We start from the raw sequence: 21,483 nt of genomic DNA on the forward strand, positions 1-21,483 counted from the left end.
ACTAAGCAAGAGCCATTAGTGGGCAAATCAAAAGCTGAATTTCCTCATTGTATAAAAAACTCTCACTAGATCTTGACAGGCACTATTGTTTTTGTGGTTGCTGTTGTTGATACTATGGTTACCACTGTTGAAAGCACTTGCTGCAATTGAGAGTAATGGTAATTTTCATGGGTACTGTCCGGATATGTTTCTCTCTATGCATAGGAGATTCTTAATTTGGTCTTTGGGAAGCTAAGTCATCAATGTGCATAAGAATATAACTGAGCTTAACATGCCTCTAATCTGATCTCCAGGGTATGCTTAGCATAACATGTAACACATAAGAAAACAATCTTCCTTTTTGTTAAATTCTCTTTTTCCACTAATAAATGTTCAATATAGTCAACAAGCCTATCATGCCAACAGGTGTTTGAGGCATCAGTGTTGGACAGAGAGATCAAACTTACACAATTAGCCTTAAATAGCCTGGGCAGAACAATGAATGAGCACAGGCAGCTTATAGGATTTTTTCCTATTAGCTGGATAAAGGGATAATGAGCAAAGAAATCAAGAAGAGTATTTAGATCTTTGATTACTGAGGTATTTTATGCCTTATCTTCTCATCTAAATTTTATTAAAATTCTTTGCCTGATGTGGCAATGTTATATTCATTTACATATTTTTTAAAGAATGCCTATTAATGATTAATTTGAAGTGTTTACTATGTAGGCCCATTTTCTCTTATGTAAACCAGTCTTCCCTGATCGAGCATGAGGGGGTTTCTAAGCCTTCACACTTTATGACCAGCTCGTGCCATGGCCTTGTTCCCTAGTGGCGAGCGAAGCAAAGATCATAGATCAAGATCAGTCATGAGATGTTAATCAGAATATCTATTATCATTATCCTTTTCATCCTGCTGAAGCAGTAGTCCCAGAGCATATGAGGTAGATGGCAAATGTGTTAAACACACCAAAAGGCATGTCTATTTCAGAAGTTTTAAGCTCTGAGTTGAGAAATTTTACAGTACTTCATCTACATTCCAACTGGGCATTTTGCAACCCAGCATCTATAAAAGAACTAAAGAAACCGGCAATGATGACAATCTAAGAAAAGTCCGGATTGTTTTGGTCACATGTGGTCCTGTCTATAATTTAAAAGCTACAGTGATTCCTGCTTAAACTCTTGCATATATATTTATAACCATTTAAACACAGTCTCCATTAAGGAACTTCATATATAATTCAGAAGGTACCTAGGCGTTTTAAAGGAGTAGGAAAAAAAATAATATTTTAAGTGGCATGCTAAACAAACATGATGTGTAAAATTTTACTCATATTAGAATACTTATAGATATCTTTATGGCAGTTTAACATTTTACTTATATCTTTATTATCACATTTACTAAACTACAAAAAGGATCATATGTTCTCTTTAACTTGAAACATCAAAGAAGCACATATAGCTTAGAAATGAACATGTCTTCATTACTGCTTTGGATAGTTTCTAGTAAAGCCTAATAGGGTAAAATTCATCAAGATCTGAAGTAGCTTTAAATCTATGCATTAAAATGATGCCAGCGGAGTCATCTGAGCATTTGCATCAGTCCTTCCTTATACTGATCAGACCTTGCTTGTACTGACTGCAGAGTTTTTTGTTTTTTTTTCTGTCACTTGTTGAACATAAATTTTTTTTAATATAGTCTAAAAATTCTGAAGAAGAGATTTTTCTCCCTACTTTTTTAGGGACCAGAAATATGTGTTGAGAATCAGACTGAGTATTCAAACTAGGTTCCCACCACTTAATCTCTCTCTGTCTTAGCTTCCTATTTGAACCTCAGATATTTATCAGTAAAGCACGATAAAGTAGCAATTATCTCAAAGAATTGCTGTGAGTAAGAAATGTTTTGTTATACACAGAGGCCTGCATTTGGCACTGACTAAGTGCCCCAAAGGTATTAGCAATCATCAAAAACATCATCAGTCTCGTGGCATCTGAAATAGAATCATTCATTTTGTTTGGGTAGTGAATCTACAAGATACTTATTTAATATTTTCTTTCCTTTATATTCCTAGCCCATAGCCTTATCAGAAGCATTACTTTCCATTCAGTGAGGTGTTTTCCTATAAGCCAATGAATCTCAAACTTTTCTCCCAGACAAGTGTCTGAATAACATGCTGAAATATTATCTAGCTTTCACAAGATATGATCTATAATCTTAGGATCATTGGCTTTGGAAAAAAACATATGAGCAGAGTGATTTAAGGGCCACTGGCTATGACTTCAAAGTTCCTCCATAGTCTAATATGCTGGTTGGGAGTCTTCTCTTTAATCAACAATTAAACGTATTTAGATATGAGTGAAATTCAGGTTCTTCTTCAAAAGCTCTGTAGGCCATAACTCTTTTAGCCTCTCTTACCTCGCCCATGACCGCTATTGGTGTCTCTCCCGTTGCCTGAGCAACACGGTGTTCTACTAAGTAGAACATGTACTCATCGTAGAGTAGACGGATCAGGTGGAAGGAGCCAAAGCTAGCAGCACTGCGTAAGGTTAAGTCCCGAATAACCATTGAGCTGTTCCAAAAGAAAAGATAGGCAGGTAGTATTAGTCACTAAGATCAGAGGTCAAATCAACTTTTCCTCTTCAAAGAAGCTTAGGGCTAGCAAGACAGCTTTCTTGGATAGTGGACTTGCTTTGTTATGCTACACAATTCAGATTTGGATACAAACAACCTACTAAAGTAAACTTCTGTGCTGTGGTGTCTCTTTTTCTATTTGAAAAAGTTGGCCAAGAGCAGTGAGAGTCTAGTAACAGTAACAACCAAAAATTGTTTAGCGATAGGGGCCTGGCGATGGCACACCTGGTTGAGCCGCACATAGTACTATGCACAAGGACCCATGCAAAAACCCAGGTTTGAGGCCCCGATCCCCATCTGCAGCAGGGATGCCTCACAAATTGTGAAGAAGATCTGCAGGTGTCTATCTTTCTCCCCTACTCCTCTCAATTTTTCTCTTTCCTATCAAATTAAATGTGACCAAACAAAAGGTAAAATATTACTGCCAAGAGAGGTGGATTTGTAGTGCTGGCACTGAGCCCCTGCAAATAAAGACCTCCCCCCCACAAAAAAATTAATAAATACAAGGTTTTAAAGTCCAACAGGGTGCTCTAGCACACAGAAAATAATTCCTTTATTCAGAGCAGTTGATTCAACTTGTTTCAGCAGGGTAGCAAAGAGGAGGTACCCTCAATATAGAGTAAGTAGATCTTCAATTGAGGTACATATGTCATCAATGTGGAAAAAATGTCTTGTCACAGGCAAGTGTGCTGGTTCCAGTAAGCAGACAAATATACTAGACTTTATTTTAGGGCTGAGGAGACAGCATAATGATTCTGCAGAAGACTCTCACTCCTGGAGCTCTGAAGTCTTAGGTTCAATTTCTAGCACCAATGTAAGCTAAAGCTAAGCAAGGCTCTGTTTTTTTTTTCCTCTCTGTACCTCTCTCTCTCATTAGAGTAAATAAATAAAAATACTTAAAAAGGGGACCAGGGGAAGTTGGGTGGTAGCACAGTGGGTTAAGTGCAGGTGGCGCAAAGCACAAGGACTGGCTTAAGGATCCCGGCTCCCCACCTGCAGGGGTGTCGCTTCACAAGCGGTGAAGCAGGTCTGCAGGTGTCTATCTTTCTCTCCCCCTCTCTGTCTTCCCCTCCTCTCTCCATTTCTCTCTGTCCTGTCCAACAACAATGACATCAACAATAATAATAAAAAGGGGGACCAGGCTGTGGTGCACCAGGGTTCAAGGTCCCTGCTCTCTGCCTACAGGGGGGATATTTCAGAAGTTGTGAAGCAGGTCTCCAGGTATCTATCTTTCTCTTTCCCACTCTCTCCCCTCCTTCCCCTGCTCTTGTACACTCTCAGTTTCTCTCTATCCTATCAAATAAAATAGAGTGAAAAATAATTGGAAAAAATGGCTACCAGAAGCTGTGGGTTCATAGTAGCCAGCACCAAGCTCTAGTGATAACCCTAGTGGCAATAAAAATAAATAAATAAATAAAATTATTTTAAGAGACTTTTAAAAGACTAACCAGTCAAGATGAAATCTTATTGTTGCTTAAGTACATATTTATACTACACAAAATTTACCAAGTAAGACATGTTGTTTGCAGATATAGCAATTAAGACTATAGGTGAGCATGTACAAGGGCACTTGCAAATTCTCTTGGAAGCAAATTTATTAAGTGATTGCAGTTTTTCTTTTTTAAGTTTTTTTTGTTATCTTTATTTATTTATTGGCTAGAGAAAGCCAGAAATTGAGAGAGAAGGGGGTGATAGAGAGAGACTAAATATGTAAGGAGAATATTCATATCAAGTAGCCATCTGGTATTATTACAAAAATGCAGTCAACTATTTCTTTTCCAGGAGAATTTGCATTTATCTGTTCAATAAATGTGTACTGTGACCTTAACGTATGCTTGGACATTTTTCTAGAAGTCTGACAAAATTCTGGTCTCAGATTCTTGCAGGAGGAAAGTAGATTAAAGATAAAAACCACAGCTGACATACAATAGGTTAGGTAGTGATAAATCCTATGGAAAAACTAGTCAAGGAAGAACCCTTGCAAGGACTGTAGTTCAAATCCCCACTCCCCACCTATAGGGGTCCACTGCACAAGTGGAGAAGCAGGTCTGTAGGTGTCTTTTTCTTTTCCTCTCTATCTCCATCTCCCTTCTCAATTTCTCTCTGTCCTACAATAAAAATAAATGGAAAAAATGGCCACCAGGAACAGTAGATTCCAATACTGGCACGGAGCCCAGAGATTACCTTGGAGGCAAAAAAAAAAAAAAAAAAAAAAAAAAGAAGTTAATGTAAGAGGTTGGAGAGTGACAAGGGAAGACATTTTTCAGTTACAGTATCAGAAAAGTTCTTGCTGAGGGGTGATGATCTGAGCAGAAACTGAACTTGAGGACAGAGGGTGAACTGTATTAACAGGAAGGAGACAGATGGGAGCTGCGAGCTAGAGCTCTGCTTGATATGTTTATAGAAGAGGCCTAAAGGCAAGTGTGGCTGGACAGAGAACAAGGAGGATATGCTTGGGACTGAGAGGCCACTAGCTGTGGGCTCTGCAGGCTCTCTTATGCCATGTCAGTCCTTTAGATCTTGTTCCTTCTTAGTGTTCTCCAATTTTTTTTTTGAACAGTTGGGAATTCACCTTTTTTTCAGCATGTGGTCTACATGTGATGCTAAATTTTGATGAAAAAAAATTTCTGACCTCCAGTTAGCTTTTTAAATACTACTACTAATAAGCACACTGCAGAATTATTGTCTTATGTTTAGAAAAGAATCAGTGGAATTATATTATTAATGCTAAGTTTCCTTTATTCTTTCTATGTTGGACTATGGCCCTACAAGTCAAGTATTAAATGACACAATTAACAGTTTAATTGGAAACCCATAGTCCAATTAGGGTTTCTGTAAAAGATGTTACAAAACTGACTTTATTGAATTTCATGTTGCTAAGTTACTGGAAATTCAGCTCCTTTTAAAGTTAAGAGTTATAAATGCTGATTATTGTATAAGAAATGATAAATATCTTTGTTTTATTTTTATTTTTTATTATCTTTATTATTGGATAGAGACAGAAATTGAGAGGAAGGGGGAAGAAAGAGGGGGAGAGAGAGAGAGAGACACCTGCAGCTCTGCTTCACCATTTGCAAAGCTTTCCCTCTCAGGTGGGGACTAGGGGCTTGAACCTGGGTCCTTGTGCATGAATAACATGTGTGCTAAATCAGGTGCACCACCACCCAGCCCCATATCTCTGTATGTATTCTTATAATTCATAAAGTGAAAACTTAAACATGTATTCTTACCCATTATACTTAACCTACCACTTCCTAAGAAGAAAGGTGATAAAACTGTAATAATGTGATGATAACATTAACTATCGATTGTCTTTTTGAACCCTAAGACAGCAGGAACCTCACATCTCCACTATAGAGCCTCTACTTCCCCCAGTCCAGGAACCATTGGATAGGGCCCACTTTCCCATATGCCTCTCACAATCCATATCAAATAATACTGCATCTGCCGATCACAATCTAACCAACACAACGATTGCCACCTCAACATGCTTCACTTCAGACTGTGTCCAGAGACTACACATGTGGAATGACAACCCTTCAGCTTCATTACTCGGGTGAGACCTTTCCTTTCATAGTATACTCTAATTCCATCCCAGGTGGTTCACTTTCTAACAAAGTCCCAAAACCTAGATATACACCAGTTTCTGTGAGAGAGAGCATATGTTCACACGTATCCGTAAACTACTGCAAAATATATACCTGAAAGCAGAAGTACACTAGAGTTTGCAGTGAGTACCCCCCTAACACTTCCTCTCCACTATTCCAAGCTTTGGGTCCATGATTGCTCAACAACTTGTTTGGCTTCATATGTTAACTCTCTTTTCAGTCACCAGGTTCCAGATGCCATCAGGATGCCGTCCAGGCTTCCCTGGATTGAAGACCCCACCAATGTGTCCTGGAGCTCCGCTTCCCCAGAGACCCACCCTACTAGGGAAAGAGAGAGGCAGACTGGGAGTATGGACCGACCAGTCAACACCCATGTTCAGCGGAGAAGCAATTACAGAAGCCAGACCTTCTACCTTCTGCAACCCACAATGACCCTGGGTCCATGCTCCCAGAGGGCTAGAGAATGGGAAAGCTATCATGGGAGGGGGTGGGCTATGGAGAATGGGTGGTGGGAATTGTGTGGAGTTGTACCCCTCCTACCCTATGGTTTTATTAATTAATACTTTCTTAAATAAAAAAAAAACTGTAACTCTGGCTCTCATGCAGATGCTCTTGAATAGGGCTTACAGTTGATTCCAAAAAGAATATTACCTTTTTAAATTATCTTTACTTATTAGATAGAGACAGCCAGAAATTGGGAGGAGGGGGGGCGATAGAGAGGGAGAGAGCCAGAGAGACACCTGCAGCCCTGCTTCACCACTCATGAAACTTTCCCCCATAGGTGGGAACCAGGGGCTTGATTCAACCTGGGTCCTTGCGCACTGTAATGTGTGCGCTTAACTAGGTGCACCACCACCCGGCCCCAGAATATTGCCTTTTAAAAGATTTATATATTGTTCAATTATATAAGCAAACTAGATCCTCCATGCCTCTTTTCAAGTCACTGAATCAAACTTATACATTTCATTCTTTTCAAATGGGATATTTGGAGGACCCTTGGGGTGGTCCTAAGGAATGCTCTGTTCTATTATTGACAGAATGTACAAGCTGAGAAATGGCCCATATAACCTCTTCATTTCTGCCCAAGAAAACCAGTGATAGTTTTTCTCCTCCCACTGAATCAACAGCAGCCTTATAGAATCAGGGTAGGCAAGGAGAGACTCCATTTGAAGCAGAGGGTGTATGTAGTAATGTGTTAATTCTATCTATCATGAACCTCTGTTAGCTTATTCTTACATTTCTGTGCATATAAATATAATTCAAGCATTTTAGAGGACACTGGCCACCTTCAGGGTAACCTGGCTTTCTTCATAGAATTTTGGCAATCATGACATAAAATTACATTAGCACCATAAGGGTCTGTGTATACGGCAACCAAATTCTTATATTGGCACAAACATACTCAAATTCTACTTTTCTGATAATCTGTGAATGTAGGCTTCAATACTTACTATGTCCTTATGTCTCAATTAAAAAAAAGTTTAGATTTTAAAAAGCTCTTAAGTTCTAAGCTACTGACTGTCTACCAGCAGGAGGTATGCATCTGTATGACTATGCCTTTCCTTCTATGGCCCTGAACTATACGCCTTCAAGTCTTTCTGAAATGAAAATAATAACCATAATAGTGTCTAATAATAACAAGCCAATTATGCCCAACTCAGGGAGTACAGAGGGCAGGCAAGTGATGATCTACTGAGGTTGTATATCTACAGAGAACAAAAATTACAAGTTAGTAATTTTCTTTCCTTTCAAGATACCTGCAACAGATCTCTGTGGAGATGAAGGCTCCAGGGGTGTATTTCTAAAATGATATCAACTAAAAATAGGGGAAAATCACAGAGAGGAGAAAGGGCAAGTCTGACATAACAATGTAAGAAAGCAAGCAGTGAGAAGGGGAACAACAACAACAACAAAAAACTATTCCTCCCCCCATATAGAGGACACACTCTGTCTTTTGTCATATAGTTTTTAGAACAAATAGCCAGTATAGTTTCTATTTAGTCAATCATTCTTCAAACCAAATATAACATCTATATAATTTTAGTGGGGGAAAATGAATTAAAAAATGAGAAAATGGGAAAATACTCACATACTTCTAGAGAAATGTCACAAAATTAAAATCCTGAATTCAATCACTACTACTACTGCTCCAAAATTGACTTTGAGAACATTGTGACCAAATTTCCAAATACTCCTCAGATATTGAGGAAAATTCTATATTTCTCATCAGTAAACTCATTAACATCCACAGCTTAGCCTAGCATAGACCTGACTGAATCACACCACTGAACAACAGAGTCATCAGACAAGGCACTGTCTTTTAAGGTGGTGCTAAATCACATGGATTAAAGGTATGGCATATATGAGAGACAGAACTGGAACTGCTCTATTTCAGGGCTGGTAAAATAGCTCACTTAGGTAGTATGTCTGCTCTGTCATATATACACCCTGGTTCTAGCCCAGCCCCAACAGCATTGGAGGAATCTCTTCTATTTAAAAATCAACAATATAAAATTGGCAGGCTGTCTTTCACTGCAGTTAACCCTCTTCAGGACACAGTGTGAAAGCTCCGAGTTAAAATAAACATGTGTAGCAGACAATTCTACTTTAGTTTATGAAATAAGAACTAGACTAAATCAGTTTACAGAGACAGAAATTACTAACACTAAAAATCAAAGCAGCTATTAATACAACCATACTTAAGAAATCTCTGGCTTCATTTTGCTTTATAAACATCAAATTAAGGTGGACATCCTATAGCTTGAAATTCGTGGGTTCATAAGACCTTCTTGTTCCTAAACTCTTCTTGCTTCTTTGTGTATTACCTTTCCTCACAATTGGCTTTGGGCTCAATACTGAAGTCTTAATGATGACCATGTGTACCCACAGCTTGGTTCATGCTATTTACTGGATGGCATTACTTTCTGATATGGATACACTATGTAAATTAAGGACTGCTTAAATTTCAATGAAGATACAAATTTTGGACCCACTCTACGTAGGGTCATTTTCACTGAAAGGAAGAAAAAAGAAAGAAAGAAAGAAAGAAAGAAAGAAAGAAAGAAAGAAAGAAAGAAAGGAAGGAAGGAAGGAAGGAAGGAAGGAAGGAAAAAAAAAAACCACCATCATACGAAGAAAAAATATTAGGGTTAAAAATATATCTTTCAAGACCTATAAAATGGAACTTCATGGGGGGTGCCGGAAGATGGCGGACTGAGAAGCTGCTAGTGGCTTGAGCTCTGATCACATCTTCTGGAAACAGTAGGATTTTCTGCCTTTAGCAGGCCAGTCAATAAGGGGTCCTAGCGGTGACACCAATGAAGTGACTATAACTTAATTTGGGTCAAGAATTAGAGTAGAGGTGGCATGGACTAGCGGGTGGGCTGCTCCAGGCTTCCCAGGCTGCGGCGGGCAAGGTGGGTGCGCCGGGCATTGTCCTCGACCCAGGAAGGCGGCTCATCAGGCCAGTTGCAAAGCGCTGCTGGGCAGCCGGCAGAGGACCGGGAGGGAGCACTGTAATTCGGGGGCTTCCTCTTGGGAGTCTCCGGGGACCACCGCGACCCTGAGGGCAGATCCGAGGACATCCTTGAGTACAGCTCTCATTGGATCAAAAGGACTTGGAGTTAGTTTTCATCTTTGAGAAATCCTTTAAAAAGCTTCAGGGGGGGGGATTTCCCAGAAGATAGAGGGCTGAGAAGCTGCTAGTGGCTGAGCTCTGACCACATCTCCTGGAAACGGTAGGATTTTCTGCCTTTAGCAGGCCAGCCAATAAGGGGCCCTAGCGGCGACACCAAGGAGGTAACTATAACTTAATTTGGGTTAATAATTAGAGTAGGGAAAAAAGGGAAAAAAAAAAAAAAGGAAAAAAAAATTTTTTTTTCTTCCTTTTAATTTTCAAGCATACCTCCTTCCCGGCCCTCCCCCCCCATAACCAGTCCTTTTCTTTACCAAATTCCTGTTCCACTAGGGAGTATCATTAATTCTAAGTCTATACCCTTCTGAAACCTCTGGCCTTTTTTCTTTCTAAGTAGCCAACCACCCCCACCTCACCCCGCATAGCTAATTAAATAATTAAAAATAAATACGTTAAAAAACCCTTTCCTTTCACTGCCCTTTTATGACTGTTCTTTTTCTTATCTTTTTCTCTCTCTCTTTCTTTTTTTTTTTCTTTTTCTCATTCTTGTCATCCCTTCTTCCTTAATCCTACAGCTATCAAAGTCACAGCCCCCAGGCCCCACACCAACAAACAGTGTGCTTTTTTGAATTCACTGATACACATTTGGGAATTTCCTTTCACTGCTCTTTAATTACAGCTCTTTTTCTTATCTTTTCCCTTTTCTCTCTCTTGTCTATCCATCTCTCTCTCTTTTTTTAAATCTTCTCATACACTTCTTCCTTCATCTTTGCCTGTTTGAATTTGTGAATTATTTTGAGGAAGAAATCTGACTCAGAGTGGACTCTTTATGTGTGTATCTCTGCTCTAGTTCCCTTTTCCCTCTTGTTACCCCTAGAATATACTGTGGATAGTAGATTTGCATAACTGTCTATTCTTGCTATCCTTTCTTTCTTTTCTCTTTCTTCACTGGGATTTGGTTATTATTTTTTCACGGATTGGAGAAATTGTTTAGCTAACTGGTAACGATTAAACTACTTCAATACTTGCTTCAGTTGCTACTGTAATTCCTGAGGTTGGTGAGTGCAATTGTTATAAAGGTATTTAGTACAGGGTTACTTGTACTCAAGACACAACAACTGAGGAACAACAGAGCATAAAAAAAAAAGAAACACATAAATCATAAAAATGGGTAGATCAAAAACAAATAAAATTACTACTCCAATGAATGAAGACAAGAGCCCAGAAGAAACTACAAATCAGCCAGAAGTAACCATAGATAAGAAAAGTATGCAAGCAATAATAAACTTATTAATCACAGACATGAAAACAACATTGGAGGAAAGGAATGGCAGTATTAGGGAAACAACAGTTGAGACCCCCAAGGAAAATACTGATTATCCTGAGGCAATTAGAGAACTGAAAGCTGAAATAGCTGTAATGAAGAAAGAAGCTGAGGCAAGGGAAAGCAGACTAACAAAAGCAGAAAACAGAATTAGTCAGACAGGATGAGTTAGAGAAAACGAAGAAAGAGGTGAAAGAGCTTAAAAAGAGACTGAGAGACACTGAAAACAACAACAGAGACATATGGGATGATCTCAAAAGAAGTAACATTCGTATAATTGGCCTCCCAGAGGAAGAAAGAGAGGAAGGGGAAGCAAACATTCTAGAGGAAATAATACAAAAAAACTTCCCAGACCTGAATAACAGAAAGGACATCAAGATTCAAGAGGCCCAGAGAGTATCAAACAGAATCAACCCAGACCTGAAGACACCAAGACACATCATAGTCACAATGAGAAGAAGTAAGGATAAAGAAAGGAACCTAAAGGCTGCAAGAGAGAAACAAAAAGTCACATACAATGGAAAACCCATAAGATTATCTGTAGACTTCTCCACTCAAACTCTAAAAGCCAGAAGGGAGTGGCAAGATATCTATAGAGCCCTGAGTGAAAAAGGGTTTCAACCAAGGATAATATATCATGCTAGACTTTCATTGAAACTAGATGGAGGGATCAAAACCTTCTTAGATAAACAACAGTTAAAGGAGACAACCATCACCAAGCCGGCCCTGAAAGAGGTTCTAAAAGACCTCTTATAAACAAGAACATCACTATAATACTTGCAATATATCAGAGCAAACAAATTTTTTTTTGAACAATGGCACTACAATACATTAAATCCATAATATCAATAAATGTCAATGGCTTAAACTCACCCATCAAAAGGCACAGGGTGGGGGGATGGATCAGAAAACATAACCCAACCATATGCTGCTTGCAAGAATCCCATCGGTCACAACAAGATAAACACAGACTTAAAGTGAAAGGATGGAAAACTATCATACAGGCTAACAGACCACAAAAAAGGGCAGGAACAGCCATTCTCATCTCAGACACAATAGATTTTAAATTAAATAAAGTAATAAAAGATAGGCAAGGACATTACATAATGATTAGAGGATCAATCAGCCAAGAAGACTTAACAATTATTAACATCTATGCACCCAACGAGGGACCATCTAAATACATTAAGCATCTACTGAAAGAATTTCAAAAATACATCAATAGTAATACAATAATAGTGGGAGACTTCAATACCCCACTCTCACACTTAGACAGATCAACAAAGCAGAGAACCAATAAAGATACAAGAGAATTGAATGAAGAGATCGACAGACTAGACCTCTTGGACATTTTCAGACTCCTCCACCCCAAAAAACTGGAATACACCTTCTTTTCAAATCCACATACCACATAGTCAAGGATAGACCACATGTTAGGCCACAAAGACAGCATCAATAAATTTAAGAGCATTGAAATCATCCCAAGTATCTTCTCAGACCACAGTGGAGTAAAACTAACATTTAACAACAAACAGAAAATTATTAAAAATCACAGATTTTGGAAACTAAACAACATGCTCCTTAAGAGTCACTGGGTCAGAGACTTACTCAAACACGAAATTCAAATGTTCCTGGAAACTAATGAAAATGAAGACACAACCTATCAAAACATTTGGGACACAGCTAAAGCATTACTGAGAGGGAAACTTATAGCCATACAATCACATATTAAACACCAAGAAGAAGCTCAAATGAACGACCTTACTGCACACCTCAAGGACTTAGAGGAAGAGCAACAAAGGAAACCTAAAGCAACCAGAAGGACAGAAATCACTAAAGTTAGAGCAGAAATAAACAACATTGAAAATAAAAGAACTATACAAAAGATCAATGAAGCCAAATGTTGGTTCTTTGAAAGATTAAACAAAATTGACAAATACCTAGCCAGACTCAGCAAACAAAAAAGAAAAAAGACTCAAATTAATAGAATTGTAAACGATGGAGGAGATATCACAACTGACACCACAGAAATCCAGAGAATCCTGCGAAACTTCTATAAAGAACTATATGCCACCAAGCTAGAGAATCTGGAAGAAATGGAAGAATTCCTAGAAACCTATGCACTTCCAAAACTGAACCAAGAAGAACTACAAAATCTAAATGCACCAATCACAGACAAAGAAATTGAAACCATTATTAAGAATCTCCCCAACAACAAAAGTCCTGGACCAGATGGCTTCACAAATGAATTCTACAAAACTTTCAGGAAACAGTTAATACCCATACTTCTTAAGCTACTCCATAAGATTGAAGAAACAGGAATACTCCCTTCCACGTTCTATGAAGCCAACATCACCCTGATACCAAAAGCTGATAGGGACAGAACAAAAAAGGAAAACTACAGACCAATATCTCTGATGAACATTGATGCCAAAATATTAAACAGATCTTGGCCAACCGGATACAGCAACATATCAGAAAGATTGTTCATCACGACCAAGTGGGATTCATCCCAGGAATGCAAGGCTGGTATAACATCTGTAAGTCAATCAATGTCATTCACCACATCAATAAAAGCAAAGCCAAAAACCACATGATTATCTCAATAGATGCAGAGAAAGCCTTTGACAAGATCCAACACCCATTCATGCTCAAAACTCTACAAAAAATGGGAATAGATGGGAAATTCCTCACGATAGTGGAGTCTATATATAGCAAACCTACAGCCAACATCATACTCAATGGACAGAAGCTGAAAGCATTCCCCCTCAGATCGGAGACTAGACAGGACTGTCCACTGTCACTGTTACTCTTCAACATAGTATTGGAAGTTCTTGCCATAGCAATCAGGCAAGAGAAAGACATCAAAGGAATACAGATTGGAAGGGAAGAAGTCAAGCTCTCACTATTTGCAGATGATATGATAGTATACATAGAAAGACCGAAAGAATCCAGCAGAAAATTACTGGAAGTTATTAGGCAATATAGCAAGGTATCAAGCTACAAAATCAATGTACAAAAATCTATGGCATTTCTTTATGCAAACAATAAATCTGAAGAAGACATCCAGAAATCACTCCCATTTACTATTTCAGCAAAATCAATCAAATACTTAGGAATAAAGTTGACCAAAGAAGTGAAAGACTTGTATACTGAAAACTATGAATCGCTACTCAAGGAAATAGAAACTGATACCAAGAAATGGAAAGACATCCCATGCTCATGGATTGGAAGAATAAATATCATCAAAATGAATATTCTCCCCAGAACTATATACAAATTTAATGCAATACCCATCAAAGTTCCACCAAGCTTCTTTAAGAGAATAGAACAAACACTACAATCATTTATCTGGAACATGAAAACACCTAGAATTGCCAAAACCATCTTGAGGAAAAGAAACAGAAATGGAGGCATCACACTACCAGATCTCAAACTTTATTATAAAGCCATCATCATCAAAACAGCATGGTACTAGAACAAAAATAGGCACACAGACCAGTGGAACAGAATTGAAAGTCCAAAAATAAATCCCCACACCTATGGGCATCTAATATTAGATAAGGGGACCCAAAGGATTAAATGGAAGAAAGAGGCTCTCTTCAATAAATGGTGCTGGGAAAACTGGGTTGTAACATGCAGAAGAATGAAATTGAACCACTTTATCTCACCAGAAACAAAAATCAACTCCAAATGGATCAAAGACCTAGATGTCAGACCAGAAACAATCAAATACTTAGAGGAAAACATTGGTAAAACACTTTCCCACCTACACCTCAAGGACATCTTTGATGAATCAAACCCAATTGCAAGAAGACTAAAGCAGAAACAAACCAATCAAATTGAAAAGCTTCTGCACATCCAAAGAAACTATTAAACAAACAGAGAGACCCCTCACAGAATGGGAGGAGATCTTCACATGCCATACATCAGACAAGAAACTAATCACCAAAATATATAAAGAGCTCAGCAAACTTAGCACCAAAAAAGCAAATGACCCCATCCAAAAATGGGCAGAGGATATGAACAAAACATTCACTCCAGAGGAGATCCAAAAGGCTAACAAACATATGAAAAAATGCTCTAGGTCACTGATTGTCAGAGAAATGCAAATTAAGACAACACTAAGATACCACCTCACTCCTGTAAGAATGGCATACATCAAAAAGGACAGCAGCAACAAATGCTGGAGAGGCTGTGGGGACAGAGGAACCCTTTTACATTGCTGGTGGGAATGTAAATTGGTCCAGCCTCTGTGGAGAGCAGTCTGGAAAACTCTCAGAAGGCTAGACATGGACCTTCCATATGATCCAGTAATTCCTCTCCTAGGGTTATACCCCAAGGACTCCATAACACCCAACCAAAAAGAGGTGTGTACTCCTATGTTCATAGCAGCACAATTCATAATAGCTAAAACCTGGAAGCAACCCAGGTGCCCAACAACAGATGAGTGGCTGAGAAAGCGGTGGTATATATACACAATGGAATACTATGCAGCTATCAAGAACAATGAACCCACCCTCTCTGACCCATCTTGGACAGAGCTAGAAGGAATTATGTTAAATGAACTAAGTCAGAAAGATAAAGATGAGTATGGGATGATCCCACTCATCAACAGATGTTTAGTAAGAAGATCTGAAAGGGAATATAAAAGCAGGACCTGATCAAATTGTAAGTAGGGCACCAAAGTAAAAACCCTGTGGTGAGGGGTAGACATGCAGCTTCCTGGGCCAGTGGGGGGTGGGAGTGGGTGGGAGGGATGGGTCACAGTGTTTTGGTGGTGGAAATGGTGTTTATGTACACTCCTAGCAAAATGTAGACATATAAATCAGTAGTTAATTAATGTCAGAGGGGGAAAATCAATTGTATGTCTCAAAGTTTCTCAAAAGACAAACTGAATCTTTTTAATATATAGGCTATGTATTTGATATGCGGACTCTCTCAAAAGCCTAGACCAAGTAGATTAGAAGCATCCAATAGCACAGCTATATACAAGATACTGGATACTGTACAGCAAACCCTAACAAAAGGACTTTTCAAAGTTAACCCAATTACCAAATAATGTGATGATAACATTAACTATCGATTGTCTTTTTGAACCCTAAGACAGCATGAACCTCACATCTCCACTATAGAGCCCCTACTTCCCCCAATCCTGGAACCCTTGGATAGGGCCCACTTTCCTGTATGCCTCTCCCAATCCATACCAAATAATATTCCATCCGCCGATCACAACCTAACCAACACAACGATTGCCACCTCAACATGCTTCACCTCAGACTGTGTCCAGAGACTTCACGTGTGGAATGACAACCCTTCAGCTTCATTACTCGGTGAGACCTTTCCTTTCATAGTACACTCTAATTTCACCTCAGGTAGTTCACTTTCTAACAAAGTCCCATAACCTAGATATATACCAGTTTCTGTGAGAGAGAGCTTATGTTCACACGTATCCATAAACTACTGCAAAATATATACCTGAAAGCAGAAGTACACTAGAGTTTGCAGTGAGTACCTCCCTAACACTTCCTCTCCATTATTCCAAGCTTTGGGCCCATGATTGCTCAACAACTTGTTTGGCCTCGTATATTAACTCTCTTTTCAATCACCAGGTTCCAGATGCCACCAGGATGCTGGCCAGGCTTCCCTGGATTGAAGACCCCACCAATGTGTCCTGGAGCTCAGCTTCCCCAGAGACCCACCCTACTAGGGAAAGAGAGAGGCAGACTGGGAGTATGGACCGACCAGTCAACGCCCATGTTCAGCAGGGAAGCAATTACAGAAGCCAGACTTTCTACCTTCTACAACCCTCAATGACCCTGGGTCCATGCTCCCAGATGGATAGAGAATGGGAAAGCTATCAGGGGAGGAGATGGGTTATGGAGATTGGGTGGTGGGAATTGTGTGGAGTTGTACCCCTCCTATGGTTTTGTTAATTAATCCTTTCTTAAATAAAAATTAAAAAAAAGAATTAAAGGGAAAAAAATGGAACTTCATTTGTTAATTTCAACCTCTGCATATATAGCACAGGTGTCATGCAGGTTCACACAGTTTGTGTGTAATGCTTCAACTCTGCTTTCCCCCTTGTGAGGGAAAAGTGGCCTTTTATTATTAGGCACAACTATGGTTATTCCCATTTCAAAAAGACCGAAAGTCAGACAGTTCAGCACAACAGAGAAAAGGTATATTCAGAGAGTCAGATACCTGCTCCTGCTAGGAAAAGTAAATAACTTAGAAATACCCAAGTTTTAAAAATCTGATGTTTAAGAATACAGAAGTAAAAGATCACTACCATGTATATGGTACCTTACAGAGTTTTTAACTCTGGAGGAAAATCCATAGTTAGTAACTTACCCCAATATTAGATTTCATGTCTAACCTGAAAGTCCTCTTTTGAGGGCTTCCACAGAAACAAAGAAATCTTATTATTTTTTAAACTATATATCCCTTTAGGCAAAAGGTGTCTACACTGTACTACCTACTAGAATACTGGTTGTTAAACTATGTATTCCAATCACCAAAAGTTAGCTTTTGGAAGAAATTCTTTTTATTAATTCAATTTATAACTACTATATACTAATCACCAAGACTTTGACTCAGTAGATTTAAGGAGGTAACCAGAATTTTTTAAAAAATGTATTAATTGTGTTGCACAACTTCCTTTGAAAAATAATCATAAAGACAAAATTAGGAAGTAAATTAGATGGTTCTAAGCACACATCAGAATCACATGAATGGCTCTTTAAAAAGCAGAGGCTCTGAGCCTCCCCTCAGCAGATTTCATTCAAGTAGATCTGAGGGAGAAATCTGAAAATGTACATTTCTTTCTTTTTTTTTTAAAATATTTTTTATATTTATTTTTTTCCCTTTTGTTGCCCTTATTATTTTATTGTTGTAGTCGTGGTTGGATAGGACAGAGAGAAATGGAGAGAGGAGGGGAAGACAGAGAGGGGGAGAGAAAGACAGAAACTTGCAGACTTGCTTCACTGCCTATGAAGCGATGCCCCTGCAGGTGGGGAGCCAGGGCCACGAACCGAGATCCTTATGCCGGTCCTTGTGCTTTGTGCCACCTGCACTTAACCCGCTGCACTACCCCTGAATCCCAAAATGTACATTTCTAATACATGTCTATGCAACAATGATGCTTCTGGTCTGGGGACACTGGTATAAGAATCCAGGAATTAGAAGGAGAGTGGTTTTCAACCATAAGAAACATGCCAAGAATGGGGCTGGGTGGTAGCACACCTGGTTGAGCACACATGTTATAATGAGCAAGGACCCAGGTTTGAGCCCCCGGTCCCCACCCGCAGGGGGAAAGCTTTGAAAGTGGTGAAGCAATGTTGCAAGTGCCTCTCTGTATCTCTCCCCTTCTCTATCACCTCTTTCTTAATTTCTGGCTGTCTCTATTCAATAAAGATAATTAAAAAAATTTTTTTAAATGATACCAAGTAGTACAAGTTTGTAAGAGTGAGGACTGACTGCAGTGCTTTTCTGAGACCTGTGATGTTCCTGTCTGAGAACTTTAGCATCTGTTTTGGCACAGTGCCATGATGTTGTAGGCTGAAGAAAATCTGCAGGGAGTTTCTGCAAAGCAAAGTACTACACTCAGTTCTCTTGCTTGAGAAGATTGGACTGTTTAACATACTTGCAGACTATAAATAGGTTAGGTTAGAGGAAAAATAGAGTCAATACCTGTAGAAGGACCATTTTAGCAGAAATTGCCTGGCAGCTTTTGGGAAGCTAGGTCTTCCTTCATAGGGTTTCAGTGCTTGCATCATCACATTGTCAAGCCATGCAGCCCACTGCTCCAGGGTGCTCTGCTGCTGAAGGGTCATCTTGAAGTCTGTTTCAAGTCTCTGTACCATGTTGTCATCACACTGGCACACCCAGGAAGCCTGTTCCTAGAACAGTACAGAGAAAGCTGAGTTCAATTCTGCATCATTTCACTGGATGTCAGCATGTACACTGTATGTACCAAAAGGAATTAAAATCATAGTTCCAAACAATTAAATGGATAAAAAAAAAAAAAAAAGAAAGAAAGAAAGAAAGAAAGAAAGAAAGGAAAGGACAACTTGTCAGTTGTTGAGGAAACTATCATGGCCTCTGAGCATGAACAAAAGTGATATGGCAGGAGTGAATTGGTAGCACAGTGGTTAAACGCACGTGGCATGAAGCGCAAGGACCAGCATAAGGATCTCAGTTGGAGCCCCCAGCTCCCCACCTGCAGGGGAGTCGCTTCACAGGCGGTAAAGCAGGTCTGCAGGTGTCTGTCTTTCTCTCCCCCGTCCTCTCCTCTTTCTCCATTTCTCTCTGTCCTATCCAACAACGATGACATCAACAACAACAATAACTACAACAACAATAAAAAAATAAGGGCAATGAAAGGGAATATAAATTTAAAAAAATTTAAAAAGTGATATGGCATCACTTTACACCTGCAAGACTGTCATACATCAGAAAGGATGGTAACAACAAATGTTGGAGAGGATATGCAGAAAAGAGCACGATTCTGCACTGCTAGTTAGAATGTTCATTGGTCCAACCTTGGTGGAAAATAGCCTGGAGACTTCTCAGAACACCAGAAATAGACCAATTTCTCTCCTCTGGATATATCCAAAAGGAAACAAAAGATCTGAAGAGATCTCTGTATACCTATGTTCATAGCAGTATAATCTGTAATAGCCAAAACCTGGAATATAAAAATAAAAACAAGGTATCCAAAAACAGTGAATGGCTAAAAAAATAAAATAAAACAAACAACTGTGGTATTGCTCAGCTGTTAAAAATGAGGCTGTCGCCTTTGAGACATCTTAGATGGTATTAGGGAGTATTATGCTAAGTGAGATAAGCCAAAGGGAGAGGGAAAAATATTAAATGATCTCACTTATAAGCTGGACTTGATAAATAGGGATATAGGGAGGGAGAATATGAAATGTGGTCTGGGGATGGTGTATTGCATCAAAGCAAAGTATGTGGGTGGGAAGGGTATGGGAGGGGTGGAAGAGATCTGTGGGGGGGTCTTTGTGCATAATCAAATTTTACTCACATGTCAATGACTATGCTGCAAAGCATTGGCCCCTTCAATTAAAAATAATAATGACTTAGTGTAACAGAGAAAAAGAAAGTATGAGTTGGTATTTCTACATTTGCTAGTGTGTGAAAGATTAAAACATGCTAATTACTTAAGAAAAAAATAAAAGGAGTCTGTATGTATAATATACAGGGACAGCCATTCTGTTCAGTTCTTAAATTACCTTCAAAAGTCCTTGCTCTTTTTTAACTGCACAATTGGATGAAATCCTAATTAATTTGAGAGATGTATTCTAAGTCATACATTAGTGGAAGACTACAGAAATAATTTGCATGAGGGCCCGAGTTCAATCCCTGGTATCACATATGCCAGAGTGATATTCTGGTTCTTTCTGTTTGCCATGAGTATACATAAGTGTTTCTTTAAGAATATTTTTGAGAGGATGTAGATACACTATCTGCCAAGAAATTCAACCACTTTATTGTACCTTTTATTTTTTAAGTTTATTTTTGTCTAATTAATTAATTTATTCTTTATTTTGTACTGGGAGGTTAACGGTTTATAGTATAGTTGTTGACACATGGGTACAATTTCTCATCTCCCTGTGACAGTTGTCTACAAAACACTCTAACTCCTAAATTATGTCCATCATCATGTACCAGCCCCACTCCCTCTCTCCTCTCTCTATGTTCCTTCTTTTAATTTTTTTTTTTGTGTGTTAAACCTCTTTTAACAGAAAGAAAAATTGAGAGGAGAGGGAAATAGGGAAGGAGGAAGAGAAAAAGAGATACCTGCAGATCTGCTTCACTGTTCCTGAAGCTTTCCCTCTGCAGGTGGGGAATGGGACTTGAACCCTCATTCTTCTACACTATAATGTATATGCTCTACCAAGTGCACCACTGCCTGGCTCCCTTAAGAATACTTTTAGGGGGTTGGGCAGTAGCACAGCAGTTTAAGCACACATGGTGCAAAGTGCAAGGAACTGAATATAGATCCCAGTTCAACCCCAATTTCCCACCTCTACGGGGGTCGCTTCTCAAGCAGTGAAGCAGGCCTGCAGGTGTCTATCTTTCTCTACCGCTGTCTTCCCCTTCTCTCTCAATTTCTCTCTGTCCTGTCCAACAACAATGACAGCAATGACAATAACAACAATCACAACAACAAGGGTAAACAACAAGGGCAAAAAAGGGGAAAAAATAGCCTCCAGGAGCAGTGGATATATGGTGCAGACACTGAGCCCCAATGATAACCCTGGAGACAAAAAAAGAATAGTTT

The 21,483-nt window shown here is 39.0% G+C and overlaps 1 protein-coding gene across 4 annotated transcripts in view; it reads right to left on the reverse strand.

The window, feature by feature from the left end:
• RFX3 (regulatory factor X3) overlaps positions 1-21,483 on the reverse strand; it is a 351,181-nt gene that overhangs the window by 38,724 nt on the left and 290,974 nt on the right. For all 4 annotated transcript variants that reach the window (XM_060199778.1, XM_007525730.2, XM_060199779.1 and 1 more), the window contains 2 exons: positions 18,870-19,078; positions 2,396-2,549 (listed from right to left, as the gene is read on the reverse strand). In XM_060199778.1, coding sequence (XP_060055761.1) covers positions 2,396-2,549; positions 18,870-19,078 — 363 coding nt within the window. The remainder of the gene's footprint in view (positions 1-2,395; positions 2,550-18,869; positions 19,079-21,483) is intronic.

Source organism: Erinaceus europaeus, chromosome 10, assembly GCF_950295315.1.
Source record: "Erinaceus europaeus chromosome 10, mEriEur2.1, whole genome shotgun sequence".
In the NCBI taxonomy this organism is placed as follows: domain Eukaryota; kingdom Metazoa; phylum Chordata; class Mammalia; order Eulipotyphla; family Erinaceidae; genus Erinaceus; species Erinaceus europaeus.